Source organism: Wasmannia auropunctata, unplaced genomic scaffold (genome assembly GCF_000956235.1).
Source record: "Wasmannia auropunctata unplaced genomic scaffold, wasmannia.A_1.0 LD307427.1, whole genome shotgun sequence".
Classification (NCBI taxonomy): Eukaryota; Metazoa; Arthropoda; class Insecta; order Hymenoptera; family Formicidae; genus Wasmannia; species Wasmannia auropunctata.
Genome location: NW_012055463.1, coordinates 1 through 19,764, shown reverse-complemented (window position 1 = coordinate 19,764; position 19,764 = coordinate 1). Strand labels below are relative to the sequence as shown.

Here is a 19,764-nt window from a genome sequence, read left to right as displayed (position 1 = left end):
AAAAGAAAATCTCTTAAAATTTAAAAAATGTTATAACTATTACAGAATCTTCCATGGGACAAGCCAAAGAAACCATCGTTTTGCACAAGATTAACAAACAGAGTCGTGGGAGTTGGTATGAGGACAAAACTGGCCTGCACCGTTCTCGGTAATCCAGAACCACGCATCCATTGGATGAAAGACGAACAAAAGCTGGATGTATCAGACAATCATTATAGAATGCGATATGAAAACGGTATGGCTTATTTGGAATTACCCGATGCGTCCCCCGAAGACGCTGGAATATACACATGTGTAGCTGAGAATGCACATGGCACTTCGACCACCGAATCTATCTTGAGAGTTTATTCCGATTATAAACCTACGCATTCACCTCCAATTTTTATAAAATCAATTAAAGGTATACACATGCACACGTGCGTGATGCGATATGCGTACGATATGCTTTATTAAATTTGCTCTATTAATTTGTGTGTGAGTCATTTCAGTGACAAACCACTTTTTTTCGTAGATACTTATCGATATTCCGATCGTAAGTTAATCCTGGAATGCCGTGTACAAGCACATCCGATTCCTAAGATTTCCTGGCTAAAAGACGGAATGATTCTTCAAGGCGAACGTTACAAGCAGAGCTATCTCGACGATGATGTCTACCGATTAGAAATAGCAGATCCTGATATCACAGATAACGGACAATATACATGTCGCGCGGTAAATGAGCTACGTACTGAGGAAATATCACATACTGTTCATGTCGAAGGTGATAAAAATATTATATGCTATATATTAATATGAATATTATATTAATAATATAAATAATAATATAAATTTTAGATTGGCAATTCATAAATCGAAGCGATCCATGTTTAAGCGACAAAGTTAGCTCGGAATTCGCAGAAAGACCACAGTTCTCCAATTTGCTAAAGGATTATAGCGTGCCCATTGGCGGAACTATCGCTCTTCAAGTAGAAGTTAAGGGTAAATATAAAGACGCTTGTCTCAAAGGAATAAATTACATTAACTAATTATCAAGTCCTTCTTAATCTATGGCATATATTGTAGGTACACCATTTCCGGAAGTGAAATGGCTACGTGGCGTTCGAAAGGAGCCAATTACGATACCAAAAGCGAGAACCTTTGTAGAACGTGGACTTTACACGTTAATTGTGCCTGAAGCGACAGAGTCAGAAAAGGGTACATACGTTTGTAGAGCGATCAATGCTTATGGACAAGCGGATACAAGCGCGACGGTGGATGTAATATCATCGAGCGCTATCGATGCAGGGGGGAAACCGGCGATGTTTGTCTCGAGACCTTCCAAGAAATCGATCGATGTGATCGTTGGCGAAGACATTAGCATATCCTTCCGAGTCAGCGGTATTCCTAAGCCTCGAAGTAAGACTCGATAAATCAAATTATCTTAATTTTTCTTATATTTTCAAATTAACATTAGAACATTTTTATTTTTTTTTTTTTCTTTTGTCCTCTTCTTTTCTACTCCTCGCTTACCTTTTCTTTTACTATTTTAGTAATATGGATGAAGGGATTAACAGATATCACGGATGGACCTAGATCTTACAAGGAAAGTATTGATGATTACGTCAGATTAACATTAAAAAGAGTTACACCTTCTGATGAAGGTACCTATTGTATTTTGGTTAAAAACAGATATGGCTGTGACAGAAGCTTTTTTTCGATCAGGGTGAGAATCTTTGTAAATTAAAATATTTTACATAATTTATATGATTGAATTAAAAGGGAACGTAAAATCAGTAACGTAAATTCAAAATCATAGGTAAAACAACGTGCTAGATCATTGACTCCATTATCAGATTGGAATTCTCTTACTGAGCGTGAAGCAGAAGAATACAACAATGACATGTCTTACGTGAGAAGTAAGTGATTTTGCGATTATTTATTTGTAATATTTGCTAAGGGAGAATGCTCGAGAAAGATTGAAAGATTTTTTTTTTAGTATTATACTTGCCTGAATAAAATAAAGATACTAGTGGAACATAGTAATAAATTCCAACTAACATAAAAGAGATATCACGATATTATTGTATAACATATTAAAATTAGAATGACAAACAAACTACACCAACTGCAACATCGCGTATACTTGGCTTAAATTTTAATGGCTAAACGCCAGTTGACGCCTGGACTAAGTAACCGCACAAATTACTGATATCAATATTTAGTTCGATTATTCATCGAATTAAATATACTGATCAAAAATATCCTCAGATATACGTAAATGTATAATCTTTGTAATAAGCCAATATCCTGAGATGTAAACCCCTCTCAATTAAATTCAGAATTGGCACAGAATGCGCGATTAAAGTCTTGTACTTGTAACGTAAAATAAACGCGACAGGAGAATATTTAAGTTTCCTTCATTCGAGGAACATTTTGAGGCGGGTTATTTTAGTTTACCTCCTTTACTCATCTCCCACCAACATCTCACCAACTCCGCAAATTCAAAATTCAGTCGTCGTCTAAACGCGAATCACTTCATATACTTATTACTTTATAAAACCTTTAGTTTTGTCACGATATATTGTGCTAAAACGAAATATCTCGTGTAAAGTGAAGAATTATTTACTCGTTATTATCAATTTATCATTTTCTGACGAATGTTAAATCGTCGCAAATTATTTTTATAATATTCTTATTGCATAATATTTTAAATGTACAAGTATTTCCTTTTATCGCGTTCTTTGTAATATCAAAACGCGTTTGATTTGTGAGCGTTATTAAAAATACATCGCCATAATAAATAAAATTAAATTAATAAAATAAAAATAATGGCACATGGTCATGGAATTATTACCAATGTTAAAAATGAAGATATCACTATTTCATGTTTGAGACGTTCTTGGACCAAGAATTGTTTAATCACAGACTTTTTGGAATATTTGTATGGGCATCGAGGTTAGTCTCGATAGAGGAGAGAATTTTTTTTTTTATATAATATATAACTTTTCTTAAAAAAGAGTCTTTGATGTATTTGTAACAGAGACGCGCAATTAAATTTTTATAATTCTACATTTGTATTTATATCTAATAATCTTTATATCATCAGACGTGCCCGGTCCAATCAGTAGCGAACCCGTTGTTATTGATGGTGGAAAAAGTTGGCTGTCGTTGAGTTGGGGTAAAGCAGAAAAAAGAGGACCTGCACCGGTGGTCGCTTATAAAGTCGAAGCGTGGCTATTAGGCAGTGACGGGGGTGCACGATGGATAGAGGTAAAACAAAAGAATATACTATATTTTTAGCTCGATATATTACAAATTTTAATTTTTCTTTCCATAAATATGTCAAAATGTAATTTAATCTTGCCAGTTGGGAATTACGCCGATCAACGCATTCGACGCATTCAATTTACGACCAGGTGGAGAATACAAATTTCGCGTAACGCCGCGAAATCGTTACGGATGGGGTGAACCAGTTACAATGACAAATTCAGTGTTGGTGCTCGAAAGTACCGATCTTCCAGAATTCACAAAAATTCTACCGGGTCAATTAAAGGCTCTCGAAGGGACGCCGGTAAAATTGGAATGTGAGGCAAGTTTACAAATAAAGGCATAATATTATACTGCAGCTTTAATTAATACTCCCCATTTTATATACATATTTTAACGATTTCTTTCAGATTCGCAGCGATTCCAAAATAGAAATACGATGGTATCGCGAAACAACGGAAATTAATTCGTACAATGATACAAGATTCGCGATATGTTACGATGGCTCTAAATGTTCTTTGACAATTGCAAATATTAAAGGGGATGATTCCGGAAGATATGTTTGCGAAGCAAACAATAAAGTCGGTAAAGTGTCATCGTTCGCCAGAATTCTCGTTGTTAGCGATCCAAGAATTATCGAGGCCGATGCCAAACTTAAAACAAAGTAAATAAATGTCTTGATAATTACTCTTTCATTAATGCAACAAAGCTGATAATAACGTATAATTCTATTAAAAGTTTGAGCTCGGAACCGGAAGATAGACCGCCTCAATTCACCATGAGAATACGAGACAGGCGAGTGCAAACAACTTATCCAGTAAGGCTTACTTGTCAAGTAATCGGACATCCTGTTCCAGAAATCACTTGGTATAAGAACGGAACGGAAGTCTTTCAAGATGGTAATTAATTCATTATTCAAAAATTCCAATAATATTAATAACTATCCGCTGAATGTTTTTTTTTCTCCCCCTTTAGATCGCCATATTTTTTGGGATGACAACTCAAACTTCCATACTTTAGAAATAATTCATTCTACTCTTGAGGATTCTGGGTGTTACATGGTGACAGCGAGGAATATAAACGGCTCGGTATCTTGTCGATGTACCCTCGTGGTAGACAAAGGAATTCGAGCCTATATTGCACCGGAATTTCTTCGTGGTCTCAATGTGGCTTACACGATTCATTCAGGCGGAGAACTACGAATGTCGGCACAACTTGAAGCTTATCCGAGTGTTGGTGTTGTTTGGTGAGCAGTGATTATGTGATCAACGATACTCACATTTATGACCAGATGCTCCAGAAATGTATTTTCCTTCTTTTTATGATTACATTTTTCACGTAGGCATCGCGATGGTATTCGCCTGCGACCCAGTAGAAGAGCGGTAATGACATTGAGCCACGATGGCACCGTCCAATTCTCTCTGGCGAACGTTACTACGCGAGACGCAGGAGTTTACAATTGTACCGCAACGAATGCAGTCGGTCAAACCGAGACAGCCACAAGGGTAGCTGTTACAGTTGCAATCCAGGACGAGTTGTCCATCAATGAATCATTCAATATCACAAGCACATGTCCAGAAATACCGTGAGTAATCATTCGTTACAATTATCTTGTAATTTGTTTCAGCGAACAAAATAAGTAAAATTGTTGTAGATATTCGAAGGAACCTCTTTTTGTAACAAAACCATTATCAACTGAAGCGATCGAGGGAGATACGGTTATCATTCTTTGTGAAGTGGTCGGAGATCCTAAGCCGGAAGTAATATGGTTGCGCGATTTTCTCAAGGTAAACTCTATAAATATTTTCTTAGTTTTTTAACTTATTTCATTCACTCTTTGCTACTTTTGAATAGAAATTTGATGTGATATAATTAGACGGTGCATTTCATGCAAATGAAAAAATGAAGAAAATTTACAAGAAATTTATTAAATTTTGGGGTTAATTAGTCTTAATTAAAAATTATACAAAATAAAAAAACAAACATTGCAAATAGTGAAATGATGTGTACCTAATGCTAATTCTTGATCTGTGTTATGTGGGTCGAGGTAGCTGCGAAAAAATAATTACATTGCAGAGCGTAACAGAGAACGTATTGTAACCATAAGCGGATAAGACATTACATACGCCAAAGGAAATGGCATTGACATTGGATAGTTTCTTATATGGTAACAGTATGTTACGTTATATTACATTTTTAATATATGGACGAAGGAATGAGATTTAATTACATCGCATTCAGAGAGGAATTCATACTGTCAATTAATGATATATACAAATCCAAGATAGGAAACGTGCATTGACCGAAAAAATATGCGCATCCACGTCACTTCAGAATATCTGCATAATCATAAAATATATCACAGAACAGTATCCCCACTTGTCGACAAGACCAACACTCGGCTTTCTTCGTCGATGAATCGGTACTGTAACATACGAGCAGCAAAACAGTCGTCGTGTAACTTTAGCGAACGAATAGCCACTTCAACTTTTGATCGCCTATATGACGTGAAACCATCGTTCTGTGTCTTATTATGTGAAATGTGAAATACAATTTCGATTCAATTTACGAAACACATATTTAGTCTGTTTCGATTAAATTCACAATTTTTAACAAATAGCCAGTTTTATTTCATAATTATTTTATGTATTATTTTATTAAGAAAATTAGGTTTAATTCAATGTGGAATACGATAGTGTAAGTATATGGCATCAGATTGTTAATTTAAATAATTATTTATCCGAAACTACATGAGAGAAAAAAATTGAAACCAAAATTCTAAATCAAGCTAAATATATCTGACAATGAATTGTGCATAAAATTATATTCATATCCACATATATATATTTTTTTTTTTATAATTATATATATGTATAATTATCAATATATGTTATAAAACATGTTTTAAAATTTTATTTAAAAATTAACATGAATTCTTTTTTCTCTCATTTACACGAGTATGCGATATTATATAGGGGATATGATTGCAAATACAGTATACATTCAATTAAGTAATGTATATGATTTTAAACATATTGTAAAATTTAAATCACAAAATTATAAGAATATAATTTAATTCAGAATTGGATTAATTGTATTCTATATTACGTCTTGTTGTGTACGATTATACGTAAATGTGGTTCCTATGTGAATAATTACCTACTGTACGATAAATCCAAAGCATTCTTGCAAACTGTCTCTAGACTAAGAATTTATAGCGTCTATCTTTGTAATGGGGAAGTATCCTCCGCATAAATTTTAGCGTAAGCAAACTGTAATGTGACAGATGCAAGACAGATACATTTCAGGGAATGTATTATGTTACGATTCAAATTCGCGAGAATTAAAGATTATAATCAATGTCTTTCAATATCCGAGCGCTATTAAAGTATATTAAATCATTAAATTCATAAAAATATATAACAAAACACAGTAATATACGTTAGTACTCATGTAATGTGTTCAACCAGATCAGTCTGCAGCGATCTGTTCAACTTTCGCTCCCTATATGGACTAGAACCGTGACGAAGACATCTCTCTCTCTCTCTCTCTCTCTCTCTCTCTTTCTCTCTCACCTCTTTTTTTCTCACTGTCCTTTTCGTTCCCAACATCACATGCTGAGTTTTAACTCCGCCTCATAATCTTACGTAAGAACTAACATCCGTAATCTGTCAATACAGCAGACGCGATTTAAATACATTCGGTAGAAGATATATATCCAAATCTAATGCAATCCCGCATTAGTGGTCACAATCGAGAACATGCTTAATCAAATTATCAATTCAAATTGATGATTCTCACTATTTATTATGATTTTATAGATTAAATGCTGCAATTAAATGATACTAATTATCATTGCGGAAATATCAATATTCAAATTGTTTTTCTACTTTATTTAAAATTACTTTGAATCATTTCTTTATGCTTTAACAATTTAACATCGCATTTACGGCCAAGTATGCTATTCCGGTTAACAATGCAATTCACGTGAAGTAAACGAGAACAAACGTTGATAAGAAACAATAAACATTCGGTTCAGTTGAATACTGTTTGCCTTGCAATACTTGTAATTTTAAGTTCTTACATTTTGATTTCTGTTCTGATATTTTATACGAATTCTTCGGGTTTTCCAGCCCGACTATTATAGGGACGCACCTCATTTTCGGCTGGTGGGTGCAGGGCCACAATATCAGTTGGAAATACCTTACGCTAAACTCGATTTTACTGGAACATATTCCGTGATAGCTCGCAATTGTCATGGAGAAGCTAAAGCTGTAATTTCTTTGCAAATCTATGCCAAAGGTAAATTTTGAGACCCGCGAACAGAATTTTACATTATATAAATTTATTTCAACGATTTTTTTTTCCAGGACAAGGTAAAGAGGAACAAACGCAGAAATCTCATGGGTAAGCTATCACGAAAGCTTAATGACGCATGTACGTTTCTATTTACCCTGTTCCATTAATAAAACATTAAACTCTACAGAAAGGTATTGACCCTGCCGATTATAAAGAGAGAATTGCGAGATCTTCGGTGTTGCGACGGCGACGCTGTCTCCTTGGAGTGTAAAGTTTATGCGACACCAGAACCACCTTTGGTTCGTTGGGAACGTGGAGGCAAAGTAATAACAGATTTAAATGCTTAAGCTGTTGCACATATAGCTGCTAAACTATGACATTAAAAAAAAGTGTTTATTAGATTATAACTATGGTGGGTGATTTTACTGCCGAATTCGATGGTGAAACGGCGCGCTTAAATATCCAACATGTCTATCCTGAAGATGAAGGAGAATACACGTGTGTGGCTTACAACGATCTTGGAAAAGCATATACATCTGCCTGTTTAGTCGTAGATGGTAATTTTATATAAAATTTCAAAAGAGATTTGCATAAAGGATTTATACAAATAAAGATACGGTGCGCAAATTGTGAAAACATCTCTTTGATCTATTTATAAACTGTAATTTCTTTGTGAATATTTATTATGCTACTTAATTGTCGGTCACTTTCAAAAATTGCGTGATAACACGACTGATCGCGAACAGGAATTTATCGCAATTGTGAACGCAATTGGAACATATACACGTATACTTATTGTTAATAACATATGCACCAATAGAAAATGTGAAAATTTTCTAAATTTGCAAGGATTTAAATTATTTATATGTGTCATAGTCCCTGAGGGAAAAGAAAATATACTGAGTCAAAGGTTGACGAGGCCAATGGGTCTGCTGTCAGCAGGATCGACTCCAAGATCGACTCCGCGATCGACACCAATTAGAAGTTTGTCACCAGCGGTTTCACGTAAGCCTAAGATAAAATAAAAAACTCAATATGGTAAAAGAAAGTAGATAAAGTTTAAGGAAAGAAGTAAAACGAACGAAAGAAGTAAGCGACGCGGTGACGCGGTTGAAGATTATCAAATGACAATTATTTTCAGACGGACGTGAACTGAGATCACCGCAAGTACTACCGCGAAGCGATATATCAAAGAAGCCGAAGGTTTGCCCGCCGAAATTTTATGCAGTGCCGCATAATCGTTTGGTTCAGGAAGGCGAAACTGTGCGTTTCCAGTGTGCCGTAGTCGGTCATCCCACACCCTGGATAAGATGGGACAAGAATGGTACCATTGTAACACCAAGCGCGAGGATCTCCATTAAAGAACGAGATGACATTAAGATACTTGAAATCATCGACGTAATGCGAGAAGATGCAGCTCTTTACAGAATGACAGCAGAAAACGACTTTGGTCGAATTGAGGCTAGTGCTCGTCTTGAAGTAATAAGTACGTATATACAAAATGTTTACAAAAAGCTGTTCTCTCTCTATCTTGGAAATAATCTTATTTTATAAAATTAATTGTAAAAAGATCGATACGAATCGACGAGTCGAACTATCAGAACTAGAAGTGCCTCACCTAGAACATATCCTTCGTTTGACCGAAGTCTTCTTCCGACTACCAGTAGAATAAACAGCCGTTTGCAATTGGAATGCCGCGTAAAAGGAACGCCGAGCGTAACACCAACGTGGTATAGGTATAAAAATTGCCAAAATTTTATTGCGTGATAAGGCGTAAAAAACAAAGCATTATTAAGATAGAAATTTTGTTTAGAAATGGACGAGCGTTAGAACGATCATCTAGAATAAAGAGACATTTCAATGGCATAACTGCCAAAATCGAAATATCAAAAGTAAAAGCTAGTGATGCGGGTGAATATTCCTGCGTAGCGACTAATATTCTTGGATCAACGAAGAGTAGTTGTCAGGTGAATATCAAACACAAGTTGTCGTCAATTAACAATTTTTCACCATCTTTTTTTAGAGATTTTTTACGTTATTTTTTCAATTTAAAAAAGACATATTATTATTTTCAGGTAACCATATTAGATCGCCACGATATGTCTGTCGCGGACAAGAATGCACCACGATTTTTGCAATCATTGCCGAAAGAGTCAATTGTCATGGAAAACTATTGTCACGAATTTCAGGCTGGAATCACAGGTAAAACTTAACTTATTTTTTTAAACTTGTGTTAACTAATTACTAAATACATCTTTTGAATTAAAGATTTGTAAATCTTTTAAAATAAAATTTTTTTTTTTCCCCTATTGCTTCAGGTACACCACCTTTCACAATTACTTGGTACAAAGACGGTCGTGAATTATCTGATTGCGATTATTATAAATACATTATATATGAAGATGGAGGTGTTGCTCTCAGAATATGTCAAGTTCATCCACAAGATGCTGGTGAATATATTTGTACTGTACAGAACGATTTTGGTATTGCGTCCTGCAGAAGTCTTTTTGCCGTTCAAGGTCAGATTTGCTCTTAAATTATTTCAATTTTAATATTGTTATTAGACCGATTTTTTAAGCTATCGATTTACGTCTCGTATTAAAATAGATTACAAAGATGTTTTCAAGCCGGCGCTCCAATTTATAAAAACTCCGTTATCAGTTATCGCCGCAAAAGGAACTACCGCTTGTTTTTGTGCCAGAGCGCAGTGTGGGAAAGCTATAGAAATTATTTGGACAATTAATGGAAAAGATGCTCGAGAAAACGCAAAATGTAAAGTACGTAAAATGAAAGAAAAAATATATATATATATGCAGGGTACACATTTTATCATTGAATGTAAGTTTTATTCTTTTAAATACAATTACTGCTATTAACTGTAATAATTTATGTGTTTGAAGATTGAAAGAGACGGTAATATCAGCATCTTAAGAATACGTGATATATCATTACGCGATACAGGAGAGATTCGATGCGTAGCTTCTGTGAACGGAAAAGGTCCATCCATCAGTTGTATTGCCAAGCTGCAGTTACAAAATTTGTTATACGAGTTCAATGACTCCATAACGAAGCTTGAAGATGTTCAATCTGACACACAAACCAAATTATCATTAACAAACACTAGTCTTGTAAGCATGATGCCAGAAAAAATGACAAAGCTATCGTCATTAAAATGTCGGCAACGTCACGAGAAGCCGAGTCTAATGCATACCAGATCATCTTCATTTCCTCGATATACTGCTTCGTATACCAAGCACACGTTTTCTCCTTTGTCAATAAGAAAACGTATTTCTAATAATGCGTCAACTGATGCTCAAAGATCACGATTTCCGGACAATTTATCAATACAAAGAATTATAAAGAAAAATTTAGACAATAATCTGGGATTTTCAAAAGGTCAAAGATTATCATCTTTATTAGACAAAGATAATGAAATTGATACTTCCATAAAATTGTTATTGCCAAAGAAAATGGAACGACTCTGCCATCAGAATATTAATTCTATATCGAACAAAGAGCATATGGAATCGCGTCTAGAAGAGTTGATAAAAGCTACGATTATAAAAGAACCAACTGATATTATCGTATTTAGAGGAAGCAGAGCAGAACTCAAAGTAACTTATAAAGGATGTCCTGAACCGACGATCAAGTGGTTTCAAGTGGTAAGTTTATTTCTTTTGCTTCTAATATCAATTTTACTGACATGCCAAGAGAGAAATATCTGTTTCAATTTAACGAATACACATTTTACAAACAAGTTTTGCTTATAAAAGAAGCTCGCGATATATTCTTGATAGGCGATCTATGCTTTCATACTTTTAACAATTAATTAACATATACATATAAACGACATCGCTATATGCAGCACAATGGCATTTAATTTAAACATGGCACAATTTAATTTAAACAGATTTGTGTTACATCACAGCACGGATAAACGCGTTATCTTTACACAAAAATTAATCATTCAACAGTATAGTCGTTTACTTATCTTTGACCTCGGAAATTATACTGAAACAATATTTCTTACTATAAATTACACGTGTAAAAATCCCCAGAAACTGTGGCAGACGTTTAAACTTTGGGAAAGCCAATCAAAATACGTAGATCGATCACCGTGTCATTTGCTCTTCTCATCATACAGCCACGTACGCAGCTACGGCGTGTATCAACTTTATTTGCATCGCGTTATATTGATTCTTAGATATTAAGACAGTGACTCTGACATATTTTGGTGTATGACACACACGGTAAAATATATTTATTTTAATTTAAGAATCGGGAATTGCAATCGAACGAGAAAACTGAAATAGTCAGCAGAGATGGTGTATCTTACCTGAGGCTGGATGACGTGACCTACGATCACGCTGGAAAATACCAAGTCTCAGTGGAAAATCCATTAGGCAAAGATCGAAGATTCTTTAGCTTAGCTGTGGAAGGTAATTTATTTGTTTATATTGTTTACTTTCGCGAGGCTCGATCTCATATACAAAAATTAATACTGACTCAACGTTACTCAACTCGCGCGGCCTTGACTTGATTAAACTTAATTAAAAAGTATAGAGGAGATAGGAGAACAGAGAGTCGATCAACGATCGAGCAGCTCAATGGAAATTTTTGCGATTAGACTGTTCCACATGTTCACAAAACACGAAATATCATCCATTGTTCCATGTGCGTAAGTGCATGTTGCACGGTCCAGTTCCTTCAATTCTCTCACGTACAAGGCAGACGGCAGTCTCACGTGACATACGCGCAATAATTCCTCCTTTCCGCGCTTCCTCCACTGGCGTCAGTTCCACCTCTTCTTCCTCTTTCCTTGAACCGCCGCGCGCCGCCGTGTACAACTGTCTAACAATAAGTAAAGTATCAGAAGACGCACGTTCGTGAGAAGGAATATACGTACGTGCCGCGGCGCACCGCATCTTAGCGACGTAACACACGTAATGACGTGCGAATTCTTTCAAAACACGCGCGATCGCTCCGACTCTATATTTGAAAATCGGCAACATTATTACAATAAAATTTTAATTAATCGCACTAACTGCAGATAAGATAGCATTACGTGCCATAAACATTACAGTTAATTAAAAGTGACTTTCGCGGTGCATTCCGCTGCATGAATGGAAGTGTATATTATATAGTGTGTTTAAACTATAGTGTCTCGTTAATATTATTCTCGTTAAAGAGAGATTTTGATTTCTGATCTGATTCAGGTCCACCCGAACCACTCACGGATAAACCAAGTATAAACTTCAGCACTGGTCAGACCACGATCGTTTGGCGATCGCCACCTTACGATGGAGGTCGCACCGTGATCGGATATACGGTGGAAGCAAAACGTGCCGGTGAAAGCACGTGGATGGTAATCGCCGAGTCTAGTCATTCGCTGAGTCACACAGTAGCAACAACTGAAAGAAATTCCGTGATACCGGGTGAGAATTACTGCTTTCGTATCCGAGCTGAAAATATCCACGGACTTAGTGTTCCTGGTATGGAGTCTGATCTTGTTAGAATTCCAAAATCAGAAGAAATAATGCTTCAGGAGGAAGAAGGTAATAATTTACAGCTCTTAAGGACTCTTGAAACTATTTTCTTATTATAATTTTAATATCTTATTTTATATATCTCTTTAAAAAATATTTAAAACATTATACAAAGAAATGTAAATTAAAAAATTTAGTTATAATCACCGTATAAAATGTCCGTTTTATTTTTTAAGACAAATTCGAACCGAGCTTTGAAGCTCGTTTAGTAGTGCCGGAAGATGGCAAATTTTTTAGCGAAAAATACGACGTTCTCGAAGAATTAGGAAAGGGTCGATATGGTGTAGTCAAAAAAGTTATCGAACGACCAACAGGCATGAATTTTGCTGCCAAGTTTATTAAAACGATAAAAACGAAAGATCGCGAACAGGTCCGCGAAGAAATTAAAATTATGAACGTATTAAGGCATCCTAAACTTTTGCTACTGGCTGCTGCTTACGAAAGTCCTCGTGAGACAGTGCTAATCACAGAATAGTAAGTACATCTAATAACATTCTTTACATGAATTATTATATAGTATTAAATAGTATTTCAATATAATATTCAATAATTACATATAATGTTAAAATTTTTTAAATTTTTAGTATTTCAGGTGGAGAATTGTTCGAGAGAGTGGTGGCCGACGACTTTACTTTAACCGAAAGAGACAGTATTCTTTTTATGAGACAGATTTGTCAGGGAGTCGAGTATATGCACGAAAATAAAATCGTACATCTAGATTTGAAAGTAGAGTAGATTTCTCACGGATATAGTAGGTCGGATTATTAATTTAATAAGCGAACTAATAATATTTTTGTTTCATCTTACAGCCGGAAAATATTATGTGCCGTACTCGAACTTCTCATCAGATTAAACTAATTGATTTTGGATTGGCTCAGACTTTAAAGTCTGATACACCGATCAGAGTACTTTTTGGTACACCGGAATTTATTCCACCGGAAATTATAAGTTACGAACCCATCGGTACTGAGTCAGATATGTGGAGCATCGGTGTAATTTGTTATGTTTTGTAAGTAAATTGATTATTTTTTAGTAATTATTTCTAAGCAATATGTACAATTGATTATTATTAATTATGATAGATTGACCGGCTTGTCGCCTTTCATGGGAGACAATGATGCCGAGACTTTTGCCAACATTACACGAGCGGATTATGATTTAGAAGACGAAGCTTTCGATGCTATTTCAAACGACGCTAAGAACTTTATCAGCGGTTTGCTTATTAAACGGAAAGAGTAGGTGTTTATATCTTTCTTACTTTATAGTTAAGACTGTTTAGTCTAGTCATTAATAAACTTGAATTTTCTGCGTATATATTTCTTGGCACAGATTACGAATGTCGGCCACGCAATGCTTAGAACACCCATGGATGGCACAACATACTACAGCTATGAGCAGAATAGTCTTGCCGACAGAAAAACTAAAGAAATTCATCATACGAAGAAAATGGCAGGTGTGTATCAATTCAGATTTTGTTAAAAATTATGTTATCATTGTTTTGAAAATGAGAAGGAATGCGTAACAAATTTGAAGTAGAATATAACTTCTGAATAAAAAAAATATTTACTCTACTAAAATGTTTTATGCTGTTAAAAATATTAAAAATAAAAAATCAGTAAAATATTTAACTGCTATTTAATTATAATATTAATTGCCAGATTTTCTCCATTATTAATCCAATAATTTATATTATAATTTTTTGTGGTTTAGACTTTGTTTTTCGAATAATCTCTTTTAACGTTCATACATTTAAGTCTTCAGTGTGCATGCGTTGTGCTATTTATTTTAATAGAAAACAGGAAATGCCATTCGTGCATTGGGAAGAATGGCATTTCTTTCGGCGCATAGTAGACGTAGCCCCAAAACAACAGCAGAGTCATCGCCTACGCTCGAACAACGATTCAATAGCATTGAAATGCAACATTCTGATGGAATTAAATCAGTCTGTACTGCCGCTGTCGATAAAGATACGGAATACGTTGAGACAAGCGCGGAAGTAAAGTCTGCCGAGGCGGAATCGCAGACAAATTTGCATTTCACGTGTGTGACGAAAGTAGATATGACAATACAAGAAACATCGATGAAGGAAGGAAATAGCTTGAATGATCTTTCAAAGCAGATGGATACTGAAAAAAAGATGTTCAGATTAAATACTAAATTAACATCAAAAACAAAAAACGTTCCACAAAATGTCACGGAACATCTAGAGATTTTAGTATCGAAAGAAAATAAGAAAAGTGACAAAGAAATAATCGATAAATTTTCTGAGATAAAACAACACATGATTTTAAAATCGCAGACATTGCGTAGAGTGTTTCGAGGCGATTCGCGCGATTCCGGAATAGGTGATTGCAACAGTTCAAGCCTGATGACTTCTTCATTACAAGTAGATGAACTTGGAATAGCATCCACTATCGAAGAAGAATTAGATCATGAGACTCACAATCGAGAAAATAAACGAAGATTGAAAAAAGAAGAAAATCGACGAAATTCAACAGCAGGTATCTTAGCAAGTTTAGTGCAAGACAAGAAAACTCTTCCTCGCGACACGGAAATTACTACGGACGACAACAAGGTAGCTACAAAGAGTGACGTGACTAAATTAGCTTCGTGTGAAATTAATCCTGTGCGGCGGAAAGGTGTGTGTAAATGTAATTAAAAATTTGTTTATAATATAATTTACAATTATTTATCATGTACGCAAAAAATAAAATGGCATTAATATAAATCTTACAATTTCACAGTTGACAGTATTGACGAGAATACGGACACAAGGATATTAAGCAGACATAATTGTGATAAATTTCTTCCAACCGGAAATGTAAGTCGTACGGCCAAGCTATTTGAGAGGGAAAGTGAAAGATCAAATTCAGACAATTCACAAATTTCGATGGCACAGCGTGCGTATCCTGCCGCTATAATCATAGGAAAGCCGCACAACGAGAGAATACAAAAAGCTTTCGCATTCTGGAACAAATAAAGATATATGTATTTTGACATACATATTTATAATAATATATACAAATCGAAGTAGAACGTATAATATTATTTTCAAGTAAAATAGAAATGTAGAGGCCCGAGGGAGCTCGCTCTCGAACGAGATCGAAAAGGTATTGAGCCTAATGGAGGGGCATTAACTATAATACGCCACCATATATATATATATATATATATATATATATATATATATGATATTCTTTTTACGGAAGAGCGCCTAATGGTCGACTTATCGGGTCGCTACAAAAATATATTGTTTGTGAGAAGTCACGAATATGTAGAAAGATTATACTTTAAATACATATAGGGGCGTGATATATATAATCCGTTAAACACACAACTGAAATAAAGTCTTACTTCTTGTTTGTTTCTAATTAAAAAATAAATTTGAATTCTTTTATCAATTATATTATATTATATTATATTATAACATAAAATGTACTGATCTGATAATGAAGAGATATGCACTTATTGTTCGAATAAGCGATCATTTCCATGGAGAATTTATGCAAACAACAATTTATAATTTTTATCGATCGCATTTTGCAATCTACAAAAAAAATCTAATTTTCGAAATTGTCGTATTAAATATATTATCCGCTTTTTAATGTTTTCCATTTAAATGCTAATTGTAATTGCATCCACAAGTTGAAAGAAATACGAATACTTTTGCTACATTAAAATATATATTTTCTTATTTTTCAATTTTAAATATGATTTCAAAACGTACATTATTACTACAGATACATAATTGGCACTTTTGTTAGATCAGATAGTAAGAGTGTCATTTAATATATATGTACGTAACATATATGTATATGTACTAATAATTGAATAAGTGACTTCGCGAGCAATTGATGATATTATTTCTAGTATTATATTTGGCAAGATGCATAAATATACTTTGAATTTGTGATTATTGTTATTTGCAAACATATCCCTGCAGTTATGTCGTAATGATGAGACAAACATTTGTATTATTATTATAAGCTATTTGCATAGAAAAATAAAGGATACATATCTATATATACACGAATTATACTAATTATAATAATAAATACTCACATAAAAATATTTTTTGTTTATATATAAATTATGTACAAATATTAAACATTAAGTACAGCATAATACGTATTTTAAAAACTTGTAGCTTTCACAGTAATCAATATATAGTGTTTGCAGAATTTTTATAACTCCGACTCTTTTAATATGCTATCACAGTTAGTAACGGTTAAAAGTTGAACAGTATCGCCAATGTCCAAATAATTAAAGAAATCTACTGTCGCTGGTAACCAAGTAGTAGTTACATACTGATCTAACACAGGTGTAGGATTTCTGAAAACAAAAAATATTTTTATCTTACTTTGTTATCATCTTTTCTGCAACAATATCTCTGATAATTACCCCGTCTTTGCAAAATTGGTCCACATTCTCGTAAGAATTTCTAATACTTTTCGATCTTTTGTACCTATTGCCGGCGGTTCAGGATCATCAATTTTATATTTAGGCTCGTAAAAAAGGTATGCCATATCATCAGTATGAGAAGCTCCTAAAAAATTTCGGTTACGTTGAAATTATAAAGTAAATAGCTAAAATTAATTTTTCATCAAGAAAGTTTTACAAATTGTGTAATTTCCGTATGCATACCGAGTGTAGTCAATTTATTTCCCATAAACTTTGTCTGAGTCATCTGGTTGCCAACGTAGGAAAATTTGTAAAAATAAATCGGTGCTTGCTTTTTTTTCCTTTGTTTATCCACAAAATCTTTAGTGGGAATATCAAGATGCAAGTCACTCAGACATCGTATAATAGATGGGATACTCTTTTCAGTAAATGGTATATTATTAAAATATCGCTGTTTAACTCGTTCTGTCAATTGTATTATTTTTTCGAGATCTTGAGAGTTTGTAAAATTTTCTATGATTCTTGGTAGATCCGTATATATTGTCTTTAAAGCCTTCTCACTGGTATCTATTAATAGATAAATTATTTGTAAATTTAAAAGATCGCAAAGCCATATTACAAACTCAATCATATATAATATTATATTTTAATATATGTAATATATAATACATAATCTATATAACATTTAGTATAAATTAGTTTTGTTAATTTATGTACCTTTAAGAAACATGATATATTCATGAGAAGTACAACCAACTATGATTGGTATATTATTCTCATTGTCAAGTAACTGAGAGACGGGACATGGAAGAAAAGGACTTTTCGCTTTATCATCAATTGTAGGTCCAAATGGGATATTAACAGTGCGTGCTTCCTATACGAAATATCGCTCTTGAATTGACGTGAGTCAACAGTTTGTCCGTAATGTTTATTATTTTAGATGAATAAATTCTCACATTTAATAGTGCAAAAATATTTTAATTTTTGGACGCAAAATAAAAAAAAAGAAAAAGAATATATAAAAAGTAATTTTACCTCTGGAGTGAGAACCTTATATTGCGCTTTGACGATTTCAGCAGTAGGTATTGTTCGAAGAAATTCAATAACTTTTTCAGGATCCTTAGAATCGTTGCCAAGTACCGACGCAAGCTTAAAAGAATTGGCTTCTGGTTGATTTCTTATTATCGCCCAATCACATGTAATTACACCACTCTGAAGAATAGCTTTGTGGAAGAGATCTAGAGGTATACGTATGCGTGCGCGCACATTTTGTGTGTGAGAAAAGAGAGAAATAATATTAATATTTTATTTTTAAACAGAATATATTTTTATTTCATAGTTACTATTTATTAAGAATATGTTATTTACCTTTGGATAACGGTGACAACGTTAAGAAATGCGTGCAAGCGCTACCTGCACTGACACCAAAAACAGTGATATTGTTTGAATCTCCGCCAAAAATCTCGATATTTTCCTTAATCCATTTTAATGCGGCAACTTGATCTTTTAAACCTTGGTTTCCGCTTGCTACTTCGTGATTAAGATTCAAGAAACCTTAAAGAATAAAAAATTTTTAATTTGTATCAGCAAACGATATATAGATATACGTATGTATGTATGTACAATACGTGTTTTGCTCTGTATCTTCTGCAAATATGTGATAAGAATTTTTCAAACAACTTCAAGAGATATACGTTTTCTTGAAAGCTCATATCTTACCCAAAGCACCAAGTCTATAGTTTATAGACACTAAAATGACATCTTTTGCCATAAGGTAATCAGGTCGTTTGTGAGTATCGTTGCCGGAACCAATAAGATAGGCTCCACCGTGAATCCAAACCATAACTGGATTTCCTCTTGTCCGATAAACATTGTACGGTATATAAATATTAAGGTAAAGACAGTCTTCGCTGCCGATAACCGCTTGACCTGACGATTGTTCCAACTGTGCACAAACATCGCCAGCATTTTTGGAAGCGTCTCGAATACCTTCCCAGGGAGCAGGAGGTTCGGGATCCTAATGATTTTAACAACAATAAAATATGATTTAATATCATAAATAAAATGACATTTCGCAACAACCATAAAATAATTAAAATTGAGCTATTATTGTTTTCATGGTACGTAAATATAATTTTAATACGTTAAAATAATTTTGAAATATTTTTAAACAAAGATACAATAAATATAAATAAAAATATTAAAAATTATTTGAACTCGATAAATAAATTACCTTAAACCTCAACTCGCCTACTGGTGGAGCAGCAAAAGG

At 34.0% G+C, this 19,764-nt stretch overlaps 2 protein-coding genes across 2 annotated transcripts in view; one reads left to right on the top strand and one right to left on the bottom strand.

Moving 5' to 3' along the window:
* LOC105461200 (titin-like) overlaps positions 1-16,085 on the top strand; it is a 37,735-nt gene extending 21,650 nt beyond the window's left edge. Inside the window, exons 14-48 of the mRNA XM_011707684.1 lie at positions 46-400; positions 512-760; positions 835-978; positions 1,063-1,395; positions 1,530-1,702; positions 1,796-1,895; positions 2,803-2,934; positions 3,086-3,249; positions 3,347-3,568; positions 3,657-3,910; positions 3,985-4,145; positions 4,222-4,492; positions 4,589-4,831; positions 4,901-5,033; positions 7,380-7,548; positions 7,617-7,653; positions 7,733-7,868; positions 7,946-8,102; positions 8,422-8,550; positions 8,687-9,031; positions 9,116-9,281; positions 9,359-9,512; positions 9,621-9,747; positions 9,864-10,064; positions 10,153-10,322; positions 10,446-11,207; positions 11,822-11,984; positions 12,762-13,100; positions 13,268-13,565; positions 13,676-13,817; positions 13,901-14,100; positions 14,174-14,326; positions 14,421-14,544; positions 14,884-15,730; positions 15,836-16,085. Coding sequence (XP_011705986.1) covers positions 46-400; positions 512-760; positions 835-978; positions 1,063-1,395; positions 1,530-1,702; positions 1,796-1,895; positions 2,803-2,934; positions 3,086-3,249; positions 3,347-3,568; positions 3,657-3,910; positions 3,985-4,145; positions 4,222-4,492; positions 4,589-4,831; positions 4,901-5,033; positions 7,380-7,548; positions 7,617-7,653; positions 7,733-7,868; positions 7,946-8,102; positions 8,422-8,550; positions 8,687-9,031; positions 9,116-9,281; positions 9,359-9,512; positions 9,621-9,747; positions 9,864-10,064; positions 10,153-10,322; positions 10,446-11,207; positions 11,822-11,984; positions 12,762-13,100; positions 13,268-13,565; positions 13,676-13,817; positions 13,901-14,100; positions 14,174-14,326; positions 14,421-14,544; positions 14,884-15,730; positions 15,836-16,071 — 7,989 coding nt within the window. The 3' untranslated portion in view covers positions 16,072-16,085. The remainder of the gene's footprint in view (positions 1-45; positions 401-511; positions 761-834; positions 979-1,062; positions 1,396-1,529; positions 1,703-1,795; positions 1,896-2,802; positions 2,935-3,085; positions 3,250-3,346; positions 3,569-3,656; positions 3,911-3,984; positions 4,146-4,221; positions 4,493-4,588; positions 4,832-4,900; positions 5,034-7,379; positions 7,549-7,616; positions 7,654-7,732; positions 7,869-7,945; positions 8,103-8,421; positions 8,551-8,686; positions 9,032-9,115; positions 9,282-9,358; positions 9,513-9,620; positions 9,748-9,863; positions 10,065-10,152; positions 10,323-10,445; positions 11,208-11,821; positions 11,985-12,761; positions 13,101-13,267; positions 13,566-13,675; positions 13,818-13,900; positions 14,101-14,173; positions 14,327-14,420; positions 14,545-14,883; positions 15,731-15,835) is intronic.
* Positions 16,086-17,191: 1,106 nt separating this feature from the next.
* LOC105461197 (esterase FE4-like) lies at positions 17,192-19,758 on the bottom strand. Its single transcript, XM_011707678.1, has 8 exons — positions 19,726-19,758; positions 19,212-19,509; positions 18,861-19,046; positions 18,528-18,730; positions 18,210-18,366; positions 17,736-18,059; positions 17,493-17,637; positions 17,192-17,423 (listed from the first exon to the last, which is right to left on the bottom strand). Exons 2-8 carry the CDS (start codon positions 19,333-19,335, stop codon positions 17,276-17,278), a joined length of 1,287 nt encoding a protein of 428 aa, XP_011705980.1. The 5' UTR covers positions 19,336-19,509; positions 19,726-19,758; the 3' UTR covers positions 17,192-17,275.
* Between the last annotated feature and the right edge of the window lie 6 nt (positions 19,759-19,764).